This window comes from Marmota flaviventris, chromosome 4, assembly GCF_047511675.1.
Source record: "Marmota flaviventris isolate mMarFla1 chromosome 4, mMarFla1.hap1, whole genome shotgun sequence".
Lineage (NCBI taxonomy): Eukaryota > Metazoa > Chordata > Mammalia > Rodentia > Sciuridae > Marmota > Marmota flaviventris.
The window spans coordinates 29793681-29813318 of NC_092501.1; the positions used below are offsets into that span (position 1 = coordinate 29793681).

Consider the following 19638-nt stretch of genomic DNA (forward strand, 5'->3'; position numbering starts at 1 on the left):
TGGACCCTGAGCCATCTTCAGGGACCTCATGGTGGGTCTGGGAGGGGCAAATTGTCTTTTTTAGCTTTCCTAACTTGGGAACAATCTGGACCCATGGGGCTGTGGGAAAAGCACAGAATGTTAGGAGCATCAGACCTTTGTTCAGCTCCAGCCCAGTCATTTACTGCCTGGGTGACGTGAAATAAGTCAACCTCTCTGAGCCTCAGTTTTCTCATCTGTAAAATAAAGACTACTTATGCATGCCTCCCTCAGCTGCAAGGATGGAACAAGATAACAGATGGGGGTTATTTGCCAGGCACAGCAGTACACATCTGCAATCCCAGTGGCTCAGGAGGCTGAGGCAGGAGGATCGCAAGTTCTAGGCCAGCCTCAGCAACTCAGTGAGGCCTAAACAACTTAGCAAGACCCTGTCTCAAAATATAAAATACAAAGGGCTGAGGACATAGCTCAGTGGCTAAGCACCCCTGGGTTCAATCTTGGTACCAAAAAAGATGAGTTATCCTCACTAGGATCCCAAGAGTTGTCAGCTACTGTTCACATTGGAATCTCTCCTGACCCAGGAACTCCTGGTAAATCCTCATTGATAATAGTCCAATGACAGCAGCAGGCCAGGCTCCCTGAGGGCAAGGATGACAACCAGGCAGGGGCAAAGGCTGGGGCCTCACTGCACTCAGGGTGTGTGTGGTAGAGTCACATCCAGCTGAGAGCCTCCCCACTGTGTGACCTTGTCACCTCTGCCTTCTCGTGGAGCACAAGGAGGAGGAGGAGGACGGTAACACCTACCTTAGGGCATTGAATGGAGGTTGAAATGAGACCACAGCACACTCAGCACAGGCCTGACACTTAACTGTCTGCTGACACCATCATCCATCAGGGCCCTGTTCTGGGTCTGAGCAGATAAGAAGGGCGTGAACTCAACTAACCACCCCAAGCAGAAGGGACAAGGGACAGGGACTAGGGCACAGGAGGGAATTCCAGTTGTATGGAGTTCCCAGAAGGGAAGAGTCATCATTTCAGTCAGAAGAGGCCCAAGAACAGGGCACTGGAGAGACACTGTGACCAGCAGGGGTGCAGAACAGGGGACCAGGTGCACACACACCCCCCACTCCCACCCAGACCATCATTTCTTATCCAAGTCCCAAGCTCACTGCGTCCAAATCCCCTGGGAGAGACAGGCATTGAACTGGAATCCCTGTAGGTGGCCCAGCAATCTAAACAACGTGTATTTTAATCAGCTTTCATAGTTATATTGCTTTGCAATATAAAAGTAGTTGGGGGGGGGGGGCTGGGGTTTTGGCTCAGAGGTAGAGCACTCGCCTGGCATGGGTGAGGCACTGGGTTCGATCCTCAGCACCACATAAAAATAAAATAAAGATATTGTGTCCACGTATTAAAAAAAAAGAAGAAGAAAAAAAAAAAAAAGTACTTTGGGAACTACTATGGGATATGCCCAAATCAGCCAACCTAGCCCAGGAAGGCCCAAGAGGACAGGGACCATTCACAACCAAAAGAAGTTAATCCCCCATCTTCATCTATCCATCGTCCCTCTTAGAATTAAACACCAAAAACCATGGAGGTATATGCAGGGTAAGAAGGAGCGACCGGGACAACACTGACACTGACCGACTCCAGCTGATAGCCATCAATCAGAATAGACACTGACCCATCAGAACACCAAGAACAGCCGAGCTGTAGAGGCCCCGGACGTCAGGCCCCGGAGGGAGTTCACACTGGGCAGGGTCCACGGTGGGCAGGGCTCTGGGCCCGCGCCAGCCCGAGCCACACTTGCCCCTTTGCCTCTGTCTTTTCTGCCGGGTTCCCACGCACCGCCTCTGTCACCTGCAAGCTCTAGTTTAAAAACAACAGTGATGAAAGCCCATGCGCCAGGCGTCCCTCCACAGGGCCTCTGTGGGCATTTGGGGGGGACGTTTCTGGGTGGGGGAAGGCTGTGCCAACGCTGTCCACTAAACGCCAGTAGCAGCCCAGTTGTCCTGATGACCCAGCCCAGGCCACAGCCCAGATGAGAAGCAACCAGCCCCCGCTATAGGTGCAGCTGCAACAGGAGCACTGACCGGAAGTGGGCTGAGCCAGGTCTCAGAGACAAACAGGGTTTCCCACGGTGGGCAGAAGGAGCCCTTTCCAGAGAGGCTGTGTGAGCCCGGGCTCCGAACTGCCGGCTGAAGGACGAGGAGCAGGTAGCCCCCTGGGGCCTGAACTCTCAGCAGCCAGCACAGAGGGGCCATTCTGGGGCCAGTCAAGAAGGCCAGGACCCATCCAGCTGTTCCCAGGCCACGGCCCCAGCTTCCTCCTTGCCGAGGACAATTGCTCCATTGGCTGGAGTCGAGGAGAGGAGGGTCAGTCCACCATGTCCTCGCCCCACTGGCTGTGGCCTTCGCAGCTCCGCCTGCCCCGCACCCTCTCCTTAATGAGGACATTGTTTGCCCAAGATTCCCCCAATAGCTGGCCCCCACTCCTAATGCTCCTGCCCTGAGTTTCCCCTTGGCAGTCCTGCCCCCGGGGTCCTCCCAGGGGTTCCTGACTTCCTCTCCTGCACCCAGAGCACAAAGTCCCAGAGGCCCCTCTGACCTGCTGTCCCCTTGCTGAGCCAGTCACCGCCCCCTCTAAGCCTCTGTTTTTTATATTAATCAGAGCTTCATGGGCTGCCAATTGACTTCTGTTCAGCTTGAGAGCTGGAGTTCAGTCCTGAGAGCATGTCATTCCAGCCCAAAGCAAAGAAATATGCTCTTTTATTTACAGCCTAATGAACCATTCTGTGTTGATTTGGGGAAACACGGAGAATAGTTTATGACCTGTTAGCATTGCCTTCACAGTCCCTGGATGGTCGGGCCTCACAGAGTAGAGGACAGCTTTCAGCCACCACATTTTATAAATCTGGGGCCCCATGGGCCCACATCCCCATAGCCAAGGCTAGGAAAGAGGGGCCCTGCACATCCACTTCCTGGGATTGCACAGACCCCCTCAACACTTACACAGCAGGTTCTCCCACCTTCATTTAATTTCCCAACAAATCTGCAAAGAAATTCTTCCAGTCCCTGTTTTGCAGATGGGAAACTGAGGCCCAGGGAGTCTTGTTTTTTCTGAATTCCCTTAGCCTGCAAGCCACAGAGATCAAGGCAGGCAGAGGGACCTCTGACTCTGCACTGAGTGCTTTTTCTACCTTCCACAGAGTGACTCTGGAGCACCTCTCATGTTTGTTCCTCGGCTGGCCTCCAGTCTAGACAGTGAGCTCCCTGAGGTCACAGGCCCTGTGGCCTGCTGCAGCCTTAGTGCCTTGAGTCTCATTGAAGGGTCTACTCCCTCGGGCCCTCTTCCCTGCAAGGCAATTTGGGTCAGCCTTTTTCAGGTTGGCACTTCTTACACGCAGCCAAGAATCTGCAAACCATAGGAGGAAGTCTTGGGTTTGAGTCCTGGTTCTGCTTCTTGGCTGTGTGATCCCAGGCAAGTGACCTACTGTCTGTGAGCCTTGGTTTTTGCATGTGATAAAAAGAACGAAAATGCTTTTCTCAAGGTGCTATTGGGATAATGAAATGTTAGCAGAGCGCTAACACCAGGTACCTAGGAGGTCAAACAAGTATCCAAGAGAGAAAGGGTAGAGGGAAGCTGACCTAAGCTTAGGGGGCTTGTCCATCACTCCCCACCCCGCCCCCAAAACAAGCAGCTGACACAGCACTCAACTTACTCCACTCAGACACCACTCAATCCCCCTGAAGTTAGCGTGTTATTCTCCTGTGCTTCCCAAGAATTCTGGCAGATCCCAAAAAAGGTTCTGGTCCCCAGCCTGAAACCAAATGACTCCAAAGACCCTTTTGTTTACCACTTCCTTCCACCAAGTCTTCATCCAGCCATTCAGTCATTCAATTGTGCGCCATTTATTGAGCACCTACATGTGATGGATGGTGTCAGAGACCGCTTTGTGGAGTTCTTGGTCCAGCAGGAAACCAGAAACTGATCAAATAAACATGATTACATAATCATCAGTGTGATGAGGGCTGCAAATGAAGCTTCAGGGTTCTAGAGAGTGCCCAGTAAGGAGCCAGTCGTCCTGATGACCCAGCCCAGGCCACAGCCCAGATGAGAAGCAACCAGCCCCCGCTTGGGTAAGAACTGTATCCCAAGAACAATGGGAACCAATGAGTTATCTTGAGCCAAAGGGTGGAGACAGCAGTTTTGCGGTGTGAGTGATCACTTCAGCTTCTGCAGAGTGGAAGAGACTAAGGACAGCCGAAGAGGACAAGTGGAGGGCAATGAGGAGAGGGAGGGTGAGGAAGGAAGAGCATGGGTGGATGTAAGAAATTCAGGAACAAGGAGCTGCAGAATGGGATAATGGTCTCGAAAGACCACTTTAACCAGCAGTTACTTAGATAGCTCTTACTGTGTACACACTGTTTTCAGCAATTTTTTAAAAATTAACTCTAACTTCTCAATAATCCAATGAGGAATTATTGTTATTAATATCCCCATTTTACAGATGAGGAAACTGAAGTACAGAGAGGTCAAATAACCAGCCCCAGGTCCAGTGGCATTGCTGAAATTAGAACTTGGTCTGGTCCCAGAGTTCATGCTCTTAGCTGAAACTTTGACTGCATCAGATGTACTCCTAGCTGAGGCTGCCTCCTGGCCACAGCCCAGGGACTCAGCAGTGTTGAGAACTCAGGCTGGAGAGAAGAGCGTTGTTCAGCCTCCTCTTCACCGGCAGCCCTGTTCAGCGCGTGCCTCCATGCCCCCACCCCATCCCACTTGCTTTCCCCCCTTCGAATGGGCACACTCAGAGCTGGGCCAAGCCCCGGGCCCAAGACAAGCCTGTCCTCTCCTTTTGTTCCTGAACAATGTGAGCTCCAGGACACTCTGTCAGTAACCAGCTCACAGAAGGGACAACTCAGGCTCACCTCCCTGCCATTTGATTCAGTGATCAGTGAGCCTGGCTCAAGCCCCTCTATGGGGCTTGTCACCCCTATGGGTGCCCATGATCCAGAGCACAGGCATTCAGCACAGAAACCTGCAGAGCTGGGACCTTGGGGCAGAAGTTGATTTTGCAACTGACAAAGCTTAAAGGCTCGAAAGTAAAACAGTGCTGAAGGGTCGGGTCAGAGGAAGCTACCCAGGGGTCAGGACAGCTGTATTCAGTTTCCTCTTAGAGAAAATGGTGTGTGGGGGGATACCCGAGGATAACAGGACCCTGAAGCAACAGTAGTTCTACTAATCACACAGACCACTCACCCTGAGCATTCACCAGCAGCCGCTATGAGGACAGTGCCCCAGCAGGGGAGCGCTCAGGTTGTAAAAGGCAGTTGACTGGCTCTGAAAGAACTGACAAGACTGCCTTATCTCCCCCGCCCCCAAGGCTGCAAGCCTGTGCAGCAGGACCTTCTCACAGCCAGGGGGTGGGATAGGTGTCGGGGCAGTGGGCCTCTTCCATTCCTCAGCCCACCTCAGGCCAAAGACAAGGCCAGCCTCACCTCTGTCATCATCCCAAGCCACTTTCTTTTGAGTATGTCATTTGACATTCAAGATCCCCTCTGGAGAACACAGGGCAAAGCCATCACCCCTACTTCACAGATGAAGCGACTGAGACTCGGGGTATCAGGGGGACTTGCTAGTCAATTGGAAATCTGTAACTCAGATCTTTTGAATAGAAGCTTGGTGCACTCCCCCTGCCCCCAGACTGCCCCTCCTGGGGGCCTTGTAGGTTGGCATGAGAGGGCAGCCTTCCTGGCTCTGTTACACCACTGATCACAGAGCACTAGGCACCAGGTTCTAGTTAAGTATTGGTTCATGGAATGATTGTTACCACGTTCTATGCAGTAAAAGGATCAAAGAAGGATATTTCATACAGCAAGAAGGACAACCCAATCAGAAGATACAGTAGTCATGAAGCTTCATACTCCTAACAACATAGCTTCAAAAGACATAAAACCAAAATGACTTTAAAAAAAAAAGAAAGAAAGAAAAGCCCAACAAATCCACAAGCAAAGTAGACTTTATACATCTCACTCAGAAATAGATTAAGTAAACCAGCAGTCCTCAAATATTTAACCTTGGAACTTCTTTGAGGATCCCAGTTGAAAACCTCAAAGAGCTTTTGTGTATGTGGGTTTATCATTTACCATATTTAAAATTTTAAATGAGAAGAAATAAATTTGTTAATCTACTAATAAATCATTATATGTTAACATAAATAAATTTTCATGAAAAATAATTATATTTTCCAAAGCAAAAATATATATTGAAAAGAGTGGCAATTGTTTCATATTTTTGCAAGCCTAATGTCTTACTTAATAAAAGATAGCTGCATTCTCATAGGTGCTTTTTGCATTCAATTTGCTGCCACATATGGTTTGGTTGAAGTATATGAAGAAAATCTGGCCTCACCCAGAAATGCAGTTGAAAAAAGGAGGAGTATTTTAATAGTTTTTTGAATAAACATGGATATTCCTCTTTGATACTACTAAAAAAATGACATATAGTAGTTTCTTAAATGTTCATTGTAATATAGAATCCAAAGCCACATTAACAATCTTTTCTTACTCTATTATCTTAAAAATCCATTGGTCTCACTGGGCACATTGGTACATGCCTGTAATCCCAGCTGCTTGGGAGGCTGAGGCAGGAGAATCTCAAGTTCAAAGCCAGCCTCAGCAACTAGGAAGGCCCTAGGCAACTCAGTGAGACAATGTCTCTTACAAAATACAAAAAAGGGGCTGGCCATGTGGCTCAGCGCGTAAGCATTCCCTGAGTTCAATCTCTGGTATTAAAAAAAAAAAAAATCCACAGGGCTGTGGTTGTGGCTCAGCAGTAGAGTGCTCGCCTAGCATGTGCAAGGTGCTGGGTTGGATCCTCAGCACCACATAAAAATAAATAAGTAAAATAAAGGTATTATGTCCAACTACAACTAAAAACAAAATATTTTTTTAAAAAAAACCATCGTTCTATTTTGTACTTTGAATAGAACTTTGAATTACATATACTTTTGACCTTGTAGACAAAGCCCTGAAAAGGTTTTGGGAACCCCCTGGGGTATCCTGACCACATTTTGGAAACCACTTGAAATAGACAATAACAAAGTAGGAAAATATAGGATTTGACAATAAAATTAACAAGTTTGATCAAAGAGGTCATATAACCTAAGAGGTGTCAGTGGACATCTATATAGAACTTTGCTCATAACAAACCACAAGTACAGGTTCTTTTGAACAAGTGGTCCCCTCCATCAGCTGGGGAAACACGCGCCAGGACAGACCACAGACACTCCAGAATGGACACATGCCCAGGACACCAGGTGTTCCACCCACTGCCTCTGCCCTGTTTCAGCCAGAAATGTAGTTGGAAAAGGGCACCACATCAGAGAGCGGGCTTCTTCTCAGCCACAGAGCCAGGGAAACAGGCCGGCCACTGACAGAGAGCTCCCCTCATGACTGCCCCTGGCACAGCCATGACTGGCTCAGTGGGTGGCGAAGGGCTTCCCTCCTCTTGGCTACCATCATGAGTCCACATCAGGGAGATGCAGGAGTCTCAAAGTCAAAGTTGCCCCTTCTCTTCTTCTAGGAGGCATCCAGATTGGCCCCGCTGCCCTTTGGAACCCCCAGAGCTGCCAGGTACTCCCTTGGCTCCCATGTGCTCTTCTTACACAACCAGAGTGGGAACAATGCCTGGCTCTGTCCAGGTCAGGCACTGGGATGCCAAGAACAGCCCAGTCAACCAGCTACCTAAGGAGCCAGCACCTTGCACAACCACCTGGGGGGTCCTAACGCCCCCACCAGTGCCCAGGGCCACAGCTCCCTGGACGGCAGAAGCCTGCCAAGCCCAAAGAAAGGTCAGGGAGCCAGAGTATGGGAGCCAGTGTACAGGGAGCAGAATCACTGCTCAGAGTCCCAAGCCAAAGCCAGGGCCAAGGTGTCCAAGGAGGCTTTCAGAGCACACTCCACATTTTTATCCCAACTTCACAATCCTCTGGGGATCTAACATTCCCAGGTGCCCTTCACAGGCTGGCTCTATGCAGGGGACTTTCTTTTTTATTCATTGATTTGTTCATTTTATTTGCCCATCACAATAACTGCTAAGGAAGTTCCACTTGACAAACAAAGATTTAAGAATCAGAATAGTTAAGTACTTGCCCAAGGTCACATAGCTAGTAAGGGGCCAGGAATTGAAACTGGCTCTGTCTGCCGAGTTGGGGGCTCTTGTACCCTTACTGCACCATGCTGCCTGGCCCCGTGAAGACCCATCCTTCACCTTCTTTCTGACTGGTCATCTGCAGAACCTCTTAATGTTCAGGATAGAGAGAAGGAGAAGGGGAAGGAAAGGCACCCAGCTTGCTCTACCTGGACCCAATTAGGTCATCCTGGACATCAAAAGATGCCCTGCCCCATGCTGGGCTGTCTGTTCACTTCTTCTGCCTCCATTGCCCTGCCTTGGCGCTTCTCACTAGATCAGATAGAGCAGGGCTGGGTCTTCTCACATCTGTATCCCCATACCTTGTATACAGCAAGTGCTCCATACATATTGGTTGAGTATTAAGGACTTGTCCCTCCCCTTTTTCCACCCCCACTGCAAGAAGTGGTGGAGCCCTGGAAATATTTAGAGAGCAGGGAGGAGGGGAGGAGGACAGGAGGCAAGGGCCGCAGCACTCCTGCCACTCAGCAGAGCCAGCCTCAGACTCCCAAGGCCTCCTGTGAGGTTCCTCCCAGGGTACTTCCCCACTAAAGGCTGGGGTGTCAGGAGTTAGGCAGGGCTTTCAAGAAAGAGTCCCTGCTCCCACCAAAATTTTCCTCCAAGTTCCTCTCACAGGAAAGTTAAGGAAGGCAAGGCCCAGACACCAAGCACGGCACTCCTGAAATCCTCTGGTGCCTCCCTGGACGCCCTCCCAGAGACACTGTCATGTCCTTCCTCCTCCCACAGCATTTCCTACCCCAGGTTGGAAGTGATCTTATGGCAGCATGGTTAAGCCCTGACCTTGGGAGCCCAATACATGGATTCAAGTCCTGGTTCCTTCACAGTTGACTCTGACCAAGGGCCAGTCATTTCACTTCTCTGAGCCCCTCTGTAGCCATCTGACCCACAGATTTAGAATCCAAACCTCCTGATGTTTTCTAAGCTCTGACTCCTGCACCAGATTATCTGGGTTCAGTTGTTGGCTCTAATCCATACTTATTCTCTCTTGGTCTCAGTATCTTTATCTGTAAAGTGGGGATAATAATAGAGCCTACCCAATTTAAAGCATTTCTTTGATAATTAAATAAGGTAATTTATGCAATATGCTTAGAATAGTCTTGGCACACAGAAGCCAGTAGGTACTAGCATATCATTAGAAATAGAAGTCTATATGGTTGATCCATGCAGAGAACTGTCCCGGCACTTAGTAGGAGCTCGGAGATACCGTAATGAGCTTCACCCCCCACTAAGCTGTGATGTCTGGGTCTTATCTGTCTGGTTCCCCTGCAGCCACAAAGGCTCAGCACCAGTCGGGAGCTCAATGAATGCCCTAAGACAAGGGCCAAGAGTACTGGCTTGGACCGGGAGACAGTGGGCAGCCAGAAGCTACCGCAGAGCGGAGGCGGGAAGGCACAAGCAAAGAGATAAGAAGGAAAGTGAGTGAGAAAAGGAACAGGAGAGACTTTGGCGAAGAGAGATAAGGAAGAAGGATGGAGAAGGCCAGGGGCACACAATGCTGAGGGAGGTGAGGGAAACCTGGGGAGAGGCACAGCCTGGCCTGGCAGTGGCCAGGGAACTGTGACCCGAAAGGGGCGTGGAACGGCGCTGGGCGGGACCAGCGGGACCTGGGCGGGAGGGATCCAGGGGCCCCACCCTGCCTCCGCGCCTTGGGGCGGGGGCCGGGCGGCTGGAGATTGGCTGCGGTGCTCGGCAAGGCCGGGGCTGGAGCCCCATGGTGGGAGGCGCCAGGATCACTCCGGGCGCCTAGAGCTGAGCGGAGGCTGCCACCTATTTGGACGACCTCCGCTACGGCTGCCGGGGAGCGTCGGGGGCCTTGCGGCGCGCGTCTGGGGACAACGCGGCCATGCGGGCGGCGGCGGGGGGCGCGCGGGCGGCCGCTCTGGCGCTGCTGCTGGGGGCGCTGCACGGGGCACCGGCGCGCGGCGAGGAGTACGACTACTACGGCTGGCAGGCCGAGCCTCTGCACGGCCGCTCCTACTCCAAGCCGCCGCAGTGCCTCGACATCCCCGCCGACCTGCCACTTTGCCACACGGTGGGCTACAAGCGCATGCGGCTGCCCAACCTGCTGGAGCACGAGAGCCTGGCCGAGGTGAAGCAGCAGGCGAGCAGCTGGCTGCCGCTGCTGGCCAAGCGCTGCCACTCGGACACGCAAGTCTTCCTCTGCTCGCTCTTCGCGCCCGTCTGCCTCGACCGACCCATCTATCCGTGCCGCTCGCTGTGCGAGGCCGTGCGCGCCGGCTGCGCGCCGCTCATGGAGGCCTACGGCTTCCCCTGGCCCGAGATGCTGCACTGCCACAAGTTCCCTCTGGACAACGACCTCTGCATTGCTGTGCAGTTCGGGCACCTGCCTGCCACCGCGCCTCCAGGTAGCGCCACCACGGCCGCCCCCGCGCGCTCCGACGGCCCTGGAGCGCAAGCTGGGCTCCCCAACCCCTTAGCACAGATCTGCGAACCCCGACAGGTGCCACACCCTGCACACGCACACACGCCATTTCCACTCATCCCTGAGCCCCGGGGAAGGTCTCCTGCTGCCTTCCCGCCTTCCCGTGAACTGTCAGAGCACGGCTGCAGGGAGGCCGCACTCTGGACATTCCCACTGGTTCTCTATTCCAACTCCTGCCCCGCGCCCCTTGCAGAGCTCGCCTTCCCAAACTACTAAATCTCTGGGTGCCCTAGGGACAAATGCCTTATCAGCTCCCAGAGTCCCCAAATGCCCAGGTCGCTAAACAATGCCTTTAACTTGGACAGTGCCTCTCAGCTGAGCCCCAGGGCACCAAGACAAGCATCATCCCTACCCAGTATTGGACCTTGGGAAGGAGGAAGAGGGAGGGGAGAAGGGGATATGTGTGTTGGGGGTGGCTATATAAGGGTCTCCCTGGCTATCCCCCCTCTCGTTTTCTATGCCTGGAACCCTTATTTCTCCTGCTTCCCCAATTCCTGGGCTGAAGTCTTCTGGGGAAACTCAGTGCAGCAGATTCTGCCCCTAGGAAGGAGGCCGTAGATTAATTGCTTGACTTCTCTGAGCGTTAATATCCTTTCCATAAAGGATCCCAGGTTCATGAAACCTTTATGACTCTAAGCTATCCCTTCCACCTGCTCTCCAGTAACTCCTAATATCTGCTTGGTTTCAACCTCCCCTTCATTGTGTTAGGCCACATGCAGCTCTTCCCAGATGGAGTCTGCACCCCCTCCCACTTCCTCCTTCCAGGTGGACTGGGTACCCAGTGCCCCATCCAGCAGGCAAGCCTGGCCTGGTCAGTTAATAAAGGACACCAAGAAACTCCTAATGCTGAAATTCCCCAAAGAGGCAGTACTGCTCCATCTTTTCCCGTACTTACTCCAAAAAAAAACAACTGGACCCACCCATGGGCTATTCTTACCCTCGTCTGCCCAGTCCTACAAGATTGATGTGCCTTGGGGTGTGGAGACAAGGCAAAGTCCCTATCCTGGACGTTGAGAATCGACAGGGAAGCAGGAGACAATTGGCCTGAATAAGTGTTTGTGTGGCCAAAAGATGAAATTCAAGAATACTTCATATAAAAATGAGGAGTTTGGGGTTCTTTGAAAACTCAGAAGTTTTAGCAATGCTGAGCTGAGCACCTTGGAGGGGGCACTGCTCAGCCCAGCTCTGCCAGCTTCACTGGTTACCCCCAAGCATGGCCCCTGAAAACCCCCACCCATCCTGAATCCTAAGCCAGCTTCTCACAAGCTTTGCAGACCTGGGTAACCACTCTGGGCCTCAGTTTCCTTTTCTCTGAAATAGAAATAATACCTGCTTCATAAGCTGAAGGTTAAATGGAATAAAACTTAGAAAACAATGAGCATCACGGTGCAGCTGCCAGGGTCTTTGCCCACCTATATAATCTTGTCTCAGTGATTGTCACAATCAGTCAGTACCAGATGACGTATTATTGCCATCACCCCATTTCTTGATGAGGAAGTGGAGATTTGAGGGGCTGAGGGATGGATGGTCAGTGGAGTAGCATGCACCCTAAGTGGTTCTCTGGACTCCAAACCCCTGACAAACCACTGCCCACTCCACCCCACCTTCTCTCTTCAGTGACCAAGACCTGCGCCCAGTGTGAGATAGAGCACAGTGCAGATGGCCTCATGGAGCAGATGTGCTCCAGCGACTTTGGTGAGTATGGCACCCACCTGGCCACTGCCCCCAGCAGCCTCCTTGCCACATGCACACATGTGCCTACGTCTGTGAACCCAAAGAGCTTTTGCATCACCAACTCCTTTTAGAATCTGATGATAATCATGAGCCCTCTCCTCAGAGAAATGAACCTCTTTATGCACATCATACCAGGGGCTTCAGAAACCCCTCAAGGTCATGGTCCATGGGCCTCAGCAACCATCCCTGGCCAGGGCTCCTGTATACCAGTCCCACCTTGGCCCCATCTGGAGTGGGGCCCCCATTGCTGAAAAGTCTCACTGGGGGAGGCAGGCTTATCCCAGAGACGATGGGGCCACAGTGGGCAGAAAGCTCCAACATGGAAGGGGAGCCCCTCATTTCTGGGCCTCAGTGCTCTTCTGGCCAGGAGTACTGTGGTCATCTGTCCCCACAGAACCATCCCAGAACCTCCCTGGGATAGTCCAGGCCAAGTCTAGTTAGGATCTAGCAAACTCAGGGACCACACAGTTCTGCCTGTGATCTGCCAAGTTAGTTCCCTGTTTTGTGTTTAAGCTTCCCTGTCTATAAAAGGCAAATAATAATAATATCCTTACTTCAGATGAGTCTTTTTGTTTGTTTGTTTGTTTGGTGCTGGGGATTGAACCCAGGGCCTTGTGCATGCAAGGCAAGCACTCTACCAACTGAGCTACATCCCCAGCCCAGATGAGTCTTTTACATTAGTAGCCTGTTTGGAAAAAGAATAGTGCTACAATGCAAGAGGTGTGTGTGAGAGAGAGAGAAGGGGGCAGGGACGAGGGAAGGCAGAGGGAAGAAAGAAAAGAAATTTGAGAACAGGTGCCTTCCCTGAGTGGGCAAGTTATTCTCTGGCTTCTCAGAGAAGAGGGCCAGAGATCTAAAGAAGGGAGACACCAGCCTGAGGGACTCCTCACCCCAACCCTCAGCCCAGGACAGCTTATCCCCAAATATTAAGCTCTCTGTAGCTACCTCAAGGCCAAGGGTCCTGCCTTCATCCATGTGTCCCCAACCCACACTCACAGTCCTATACTGACCATAGACATACTCTCAGACAGAGATATCTAGCACATGCACAGTCCCACCCCACTGCATGATCTCCCTCACACACACAGATTACAGTGGTGTGTCCATACCTGAGCTCCTCTATGGGCATCTCTTCTTCCCAGTTCCATGCCCAGTGGTGTGGTCGGCCTTAGTGGGTTTCAAGAAATGCCACCAAGCAGGGCTTGTCCTCCCCAAAGCTGGCTGTTAAACATTACCAGTCCACCACTGCCCTACCACTGTCACCACACACACACACACACACCCAGCCTGGTGATCACACACAACTAGAAATACCACCGGAGCCAGGCACAGTGGCGCATGCCTATAATCCCAGTTACTCAGGAGACTGAGGCAGGAAGATCACAAGTTCCTGATCAACCCAGGCAACTTTTGAGATCCTGTCTCAAAATAAAAATAAAAATAGGCGGGTTGGGGGGGCGGATAGTTCAGTGGTAGAGCACCCTTGAATAAAAAACCCACTATCACAAAAAAAAGAAAGAAATCCATTGGAGCCATTTCCAGAGATGATGAAGTCCATCACAAGGACCCCTTCCAAGTGGTCAGCCCAACCCCCAACCTCCCCTTCCTGGGGAACCCAAGGATAGAGATGATCACCCTTTTTTGTCCCTGAGGAAGGACCAAAGTACCAAGTCCCCCAGCCCCCCAGCCCATCCAGAGCTGCCCCCTGGCATTTGGTGCCCTGGAAAGTGTCGAGCCCTGCAGTCAGCCAGACTTGATTCATTCTAAGCTCCACAATTTGGAAGGACACTCCCTTATTCCCCAGTTCCAGGACTTTGAGGATGAAACAAAGTCCAGTATCTGATAGGAGCTTCCTAAGTACTAAAATGTGCCCCTGTAAGTCACACCCCTCCAAGCCCCCGACTCCCAGACTCCGAACACCCAGAGCACACTGACACCAATCTGGGGCCACCACTGTCCTGAGTGGAACCGACCTTCTCAGGCTGTCCCTCTGCCCCTCCTTTCCCACAGTGGTCAAAATGCGCATCAAGGAGATCAAGATAGAGAATGGGGACCGGAAGTTGATTGGAGCCCAGAAAAAAAAGAAGCTGCTCAAACCAGGTCCCCTGAAGCGCAAGGACACCAAGAGGCTGGTGCTGCACATGAAGAACGGTGCGGGCTGCCCCTGCCCACAGCTGGACAGCCTGGCAGGCAGCTTCCTGGTCATGGGCCGCAAAGTGGATGGACAGCTACTGCTCATGGCCGTTTATCGCTGGGACAAGAAGAACAAGGAGATGAAGTTTGCAGTCAAATTCATGTTCTCCTACCCCTGCTCCCTCTACTACCCCTTCTTCTATGGCGCTGCAGAGCCCCACTGAAGGGTGCTCCCTGTCCCACCCAGCCAGCTGTGCTTTGCCTGCTGTCCCTGCCACTAGCCTTGCCCCCACTCCCAGGTTGACCCAGTCTCTGGCAGAGGGTGGCTTCGAGCAAAGTTGTTAGCTTTGCAGACCCCAAGGGAGGGGCATGGGGCTTGGGACTCATCCTCCTTGACCAAGGGGTCCTGGGGTCTTGGGCATCTCTTTTAGGAGAAGGGCTTTCTCTACGGGGGGAAGCCCCACGGTCTCCGAAAGTGGGCAGAGGGGGGAGAAAGCAAGGGAAGGATAAAGGGCTCGGGCAGCTTGAGGAGGGGCTTCCAGAGTGGACAGTGGCGACAGCTCCCATTTGCTGCTGGTGGGGCCTCACTTCGAGAGGGGTCTGTTAGGCTGAGCTCCCAGGGGATCAGGTCTCCCTGCCCCACTCCCCTTTTATGTATCCCATCACAGCCCTCCAAAGAAAGGGAGTTGCCTCGATGCCCTCCCACCCTGCTTCCCTTCTTACCCAGCTCTCTACCGCAGGCCTAGAGCCCTGCTGGACCGGACAGCAAGGCCCCCTCCCCCAGGCCCTCTCCTTCCGGCCCACTCCTCAGCCTCCGCATCACCCTGATGGTGTAAGTTATTGCTACTGCTGTGAGGCCATAGCTTCTAGACAACAGACGCAGGTAGGGTTTGGCTTTTCTTTTTTTTTTTTTTTTTAAGTTTTTAATTAAATAATAAAAAAGAAAAATGAGTTCTTTTAGATCAGGTGGTTTATCAGCTGGCTATGAAGGGTGGGACAAGGGAGGTGTAGAGTGGACTTTTGCAAAAGGTCCTTATCTTAACCCCACAGCCTGGCCACCTAGACCTCCCTGGGAAGCCTCAGAAAAGCAATGCTGTTTTTTGTAGGCTCCCAAGAGTACATAGCAAGGGACACCCTGCATCCCAACCACTAAGCGAGTGATAGAGATGATCACCCTTTTTTGTCCCTGAGGAAGGACCAAAGTACCAAGTCCCCCAGCCTCCCATGGTTGGAACTCTCCCACAGTCACGCAGCGTCCCCTCTTGCGTGCCAAGTCCAAGGAGGCCTGGCTACAGGGAGCAACCAGAGAACCAGAGGCCTCAGGTGTGCCACTCCTCCCCTGTGGCTTTTGGGTATCTCTGGATACGGTCCCCACCTTAGGTGCCAGATGCTGTAGACTAATGCTCCTCTAAACATGGTCCCCAGGCCAGCCTCAGCAGCACTGCCTGGGAACTGGTTAGAAGTACAGAATCTCGGGCCCCACTCCAGGCCTACAGTATCAAGCTGCATTTTAACACATCTCCACTGGATCATCTAGGGAGCTTTTACAAAAAAAAAAAACAAAACCCAGGCTCCACTCTAATGCAACTCTGTCAAATCTCACCCAGAAATCAGTATTTCTAGGCACCACTTGGGTGATGAGTAACCAGGGCTGAGAACCTCCATCTAGATAAGGTAACATCTGAGGCAGGGAGAGGGTGAGGGGCTAACGGGTTTTCAGGGGGCTCAGAGCAGATGGAGGCAGCCACCGTGAAGCTTTGAACAGAGGCAAGAAGCGGCTGCCACTCAAATTGCCAGCATCTGGAAAGGGTGGTCCCAGGAAAGAGCTCCCTGCAGGGTCAGCAGAAGCTGAAGGACAGGGCAGCTGCCCCTACAATGAGGGATGAGGCACCCCTGCAGGGTTTTCCTCCCGGTGCTGGAGGTCTGCTGCTCCTCCAAGACAAGGGCCAGCCTGGCACAGAGAGCCTGGAGTCCACGGTGCGGAGGAAGGTGGCATCTCCAGAAAGACCCAGGCCAGCTCTGCAGTGGGACCAGCGCACGGTGTCCTGGCCTTTCTGATGTCAGCTCTCTCTCACAAACAGGTGGTCAACCTGCCTGCGAATGACCCTGGGCAGCCAGGTGGCCTCTCAGCACAGGGCGGGAGCAACAGAGGCCTCCCCATTCCTCCTCACCCTGAGGGAGCCTCTGCCATCCACCCTGCCAACCTGGCCCGGCCTGCCTGGCTCCCTGAATCTGCCCCTTGTCTCCCAGCCTCCCACCCCAACCAAATATTTACGGACACTTCTCTGGTCAACCAGGACCGGGTTATTTTTCCGCTGAGCACAGGACTTGAGCCCACCTCAGGCTGAAATACAATGCTGATCTCTGTCAGGCATTGGCAGCAGTGAGAGGCAGCCGGCAGGGGGGAGGCAGCTCCCTCCAGCCATCCCATGGAGCCCAGTGAGGCTCTCTGCTCTCACCCACCCTCACAAAGGGACCCAGGCCCTGCTGTACACAGGCATGACCCCGTCTGCTGTCAGCACACGCCCTGGGACTCTCTTTTCTGCAAACAAGAATCCTCCCAAAGTACCAGAGAGGTCCTTCAGGGCCTCAACCCCCAGCCTTCATTCTCTCAGGCCCTGCCTGCTGCGGGTCCTCCCTCCTGGCCAGCGTGGAAACGGGGCCCAGGGGCCCAGGGGCCCAGCGGTCAGCGAAGGCCTGCCCCTGACCACGTGGAACGGCACAGGAACGTGGGGGCTTCTCCACAGAGGAGGTCTGCAGGTGGACAGGTGGGAGGTCTGTCCCAGACTCCTCTGTCTTCCTGCTCAGTGGGGGAGGGCTGTGGTTAAAAGATGGTGCATCTGCCTCCTGAGATCTCAACCACATTCTGGGCAGCAAGGTGGGGAAGAGCTAAGAGCAAAAACCACACGCCAGCTGCCTCCAGCCCTCTTGATCAGGAAAACAGTAATTTCCCAGCCAGCCCTACCGGGTAGATTTCCACTTGTAGCTCAACGGCCAGAACTAAATCACATGGCCACCCTCCCGTGGCCAGAGAGTAGGGGATGAAGTTTTTCAATTCAGTACATAAGAGTTCTGATGTAAAGCAGGAAGGTTTGGGGGGAGGCACCTGCACACTCAGGCTGTGTGAGAGGAGGCAGGACAGCCCGATTTTGGCTTCTGACCCTGTGACTTAGTGACTGTGTGACATTGGGAACATTGCCAGCTGTAAGATGGTGTTGCTCAGTGTTAAGTGTCAAATGCATGGAAAATACCTGGAAATAACACACAACATTTAGAAAATGTTCATTAAGTGGTAATTTGTATTTTTATTAACTAAAAACCATGACCAAGCAGTGCCTATACATAGTAGGTGCTCAGTAAAATTACTGATCCCTTAACTAACTAAGAGACAAATGTCAGAAAGGAAGAGAAAAGGCAGATGCATCTTAACTAGCCAGAATTACAGAACATACATTTGAGGTTTGCTTCAGAACTGCATCCCCAGGTGGTGTATCAGCCAATACGGGGAAGAAAACATCTAATACTAGTAATTCATAAATATCAAAGCCATGATGGGTAGCAGGCACTACATTTTCACAGCCAGGCATGGTGATGTATACCTGTCTTAAGAATAAAAATATTTTTTAAAGGCTGGGGACATAGCTCAGTAATAAAATGTCTCTGAGTTCAATCCCCAGTACTTCCCCCAAAAAAATCACTTAATATTCTAATTTAAGCCTCCCAACAGCTCTTCAGGGTAGTGTAATTTAATGATAGTGGCTGTAGCTCAGAGAGGTTAAGAACTTGTTGGCAGTCACACAGCATACATGTTGGTGCTATAATTTGACCACATTCTTAACACACTACTGTATACAGAGGCAAAACCAAGGACAAGACAAGGGGTGCAGGCAGCCATGCTCCCACCAATCTGCCTCACAAGAAGATTTCTGGGAGCCCTGTTCCAATCCCACTCCAAGGGCCCTGACAAGCAGAGGAGCCAGTGGCTTTTCTCCAGATTCCCAGACAGCCTACCCCACCTCCTCTCTTCTAACCCCTGCCAACATCCAGACTCAAGTCCCCACAAAGGAAGCTTATATCCCACAACTGTTTAGTCGGCTGTAATCCTGGCTAAAGTTCACTCCTTAGGAAATCTCACGTGGGGGGTAGTTGGTGTTGGAATGTATGTGGCTGCAACCCAGCGTCCCAGCCCAGACTGCAGGCTCTGCTGGGGCCTTGAAGCAAGCAAGCAGCCAGGGGAGCCCGGAATCCCCAGCCCCCAGCTGTGCCAGAGAATGGAATGTGCTGCTCTGGGTGAAGACAGAAGGTGGGGTGGCAGGAGCTGGGGGAGGGGGCTCTGCCACAAGGCTGCCTCTGTTCTGCTGGAGGCTGAGCCCACCTCCCTGCAGCTGGAGATGGGGGAAGAGAGAAAGGCTGTGTTTAGCGGGCAGGCCCCTTCTGATGGCTCAGAGGCTAGCCCTGGAGTTAGCGGGGAACAAGCAGGAGAGAGGGGAGGGTGAGTGCCCAGAGTGCTGTGTTCATCCAGTTCTCTTACAGGGGCCCCACCAGCACCTGCAGCCCAGTTCGCTTCCTGCAGGTTACTCACCTCCCCATGCTTCCATTTTCTCCCCAGTTAAGAACATCCGGGGTTGCAGGGACTGTCAGGGGCTGAAGTGAACTACTGTACTCAGCAGGTACCCTGGCATTAACACTCTGACTGCAGGTACCACTATCATCCTGTGGCCACCAGCTGAGGACAGATGTGCGGAGAGGTCAGGCATCTCTGAAAGGGTACCTTGAAGGTCCCATGGAGAGATGGAGACAGAGCTTCACCTTGGCTTCAGCCCCTGAGACCACAGATCCTGATGATCCCAGAAACCACTCCCGGTTCAAGGTCTGCCAGGGCTCACCAGAGCCGCTCAACACCATGACCAAACCACAAAAGGCCTGGCGGAGCCCCGAAGCCAGGCCAGGCTGTGGGTTGGGGTTCCAGGTCTGCCCGAGCAGGTGCCAGGGCTGCGGCAGAACCTGCTGGTTGTCCCCTCCCACCAGGTGCCTAAGAATGAACTGGGAGGTGTCTTTTGAAGCAGGCATCCAATTCTTTAAAGATATCCATGTGTGGTCCTCTCCACACACTGACCCTGACTAGCAATAGCACCCAC

The 19638-nt window shown here is 52.4% G+C and overlaps 1 protein-coding gene and 1 non-coding gene across 2 annotated transcripts; one reads left to right on the forward strand and one right to left on the reverse strand.

Annotated features, from left to right (window-relative positions):
* Positions 1-9928: 9928 nt before the first annotated feature.
* Positions 9929-15385, forward strand: Sfrp5 (secreted frizzled related protein 5). Its single transcript, XM_027929867.2, has 3 exons — positions 9929-10556; positions 12251-12328; positions 14378-15385. The coding sequence occupies exons 1-3, from the start codon at positions 10034-10036 to the stop codon at positions 14722-14724; spliced, it is 948 nt and encodes a 315-aa protein (XP_027785668.1). The 5' UTR covers positions 9929-10033; the 3' UTR covers positions 14725-15385.
* On the reverse strand, positions 12950-13021 carry Trnaa-ugc (transfer RNA alanine (anticodon UGC)). The gene has a single exon. It is a non-coding gene; the product is annotated as a tRNA-Ala (tRNA).
* Positions 15386-19638: the final 4253 nt, after the last annotated feature.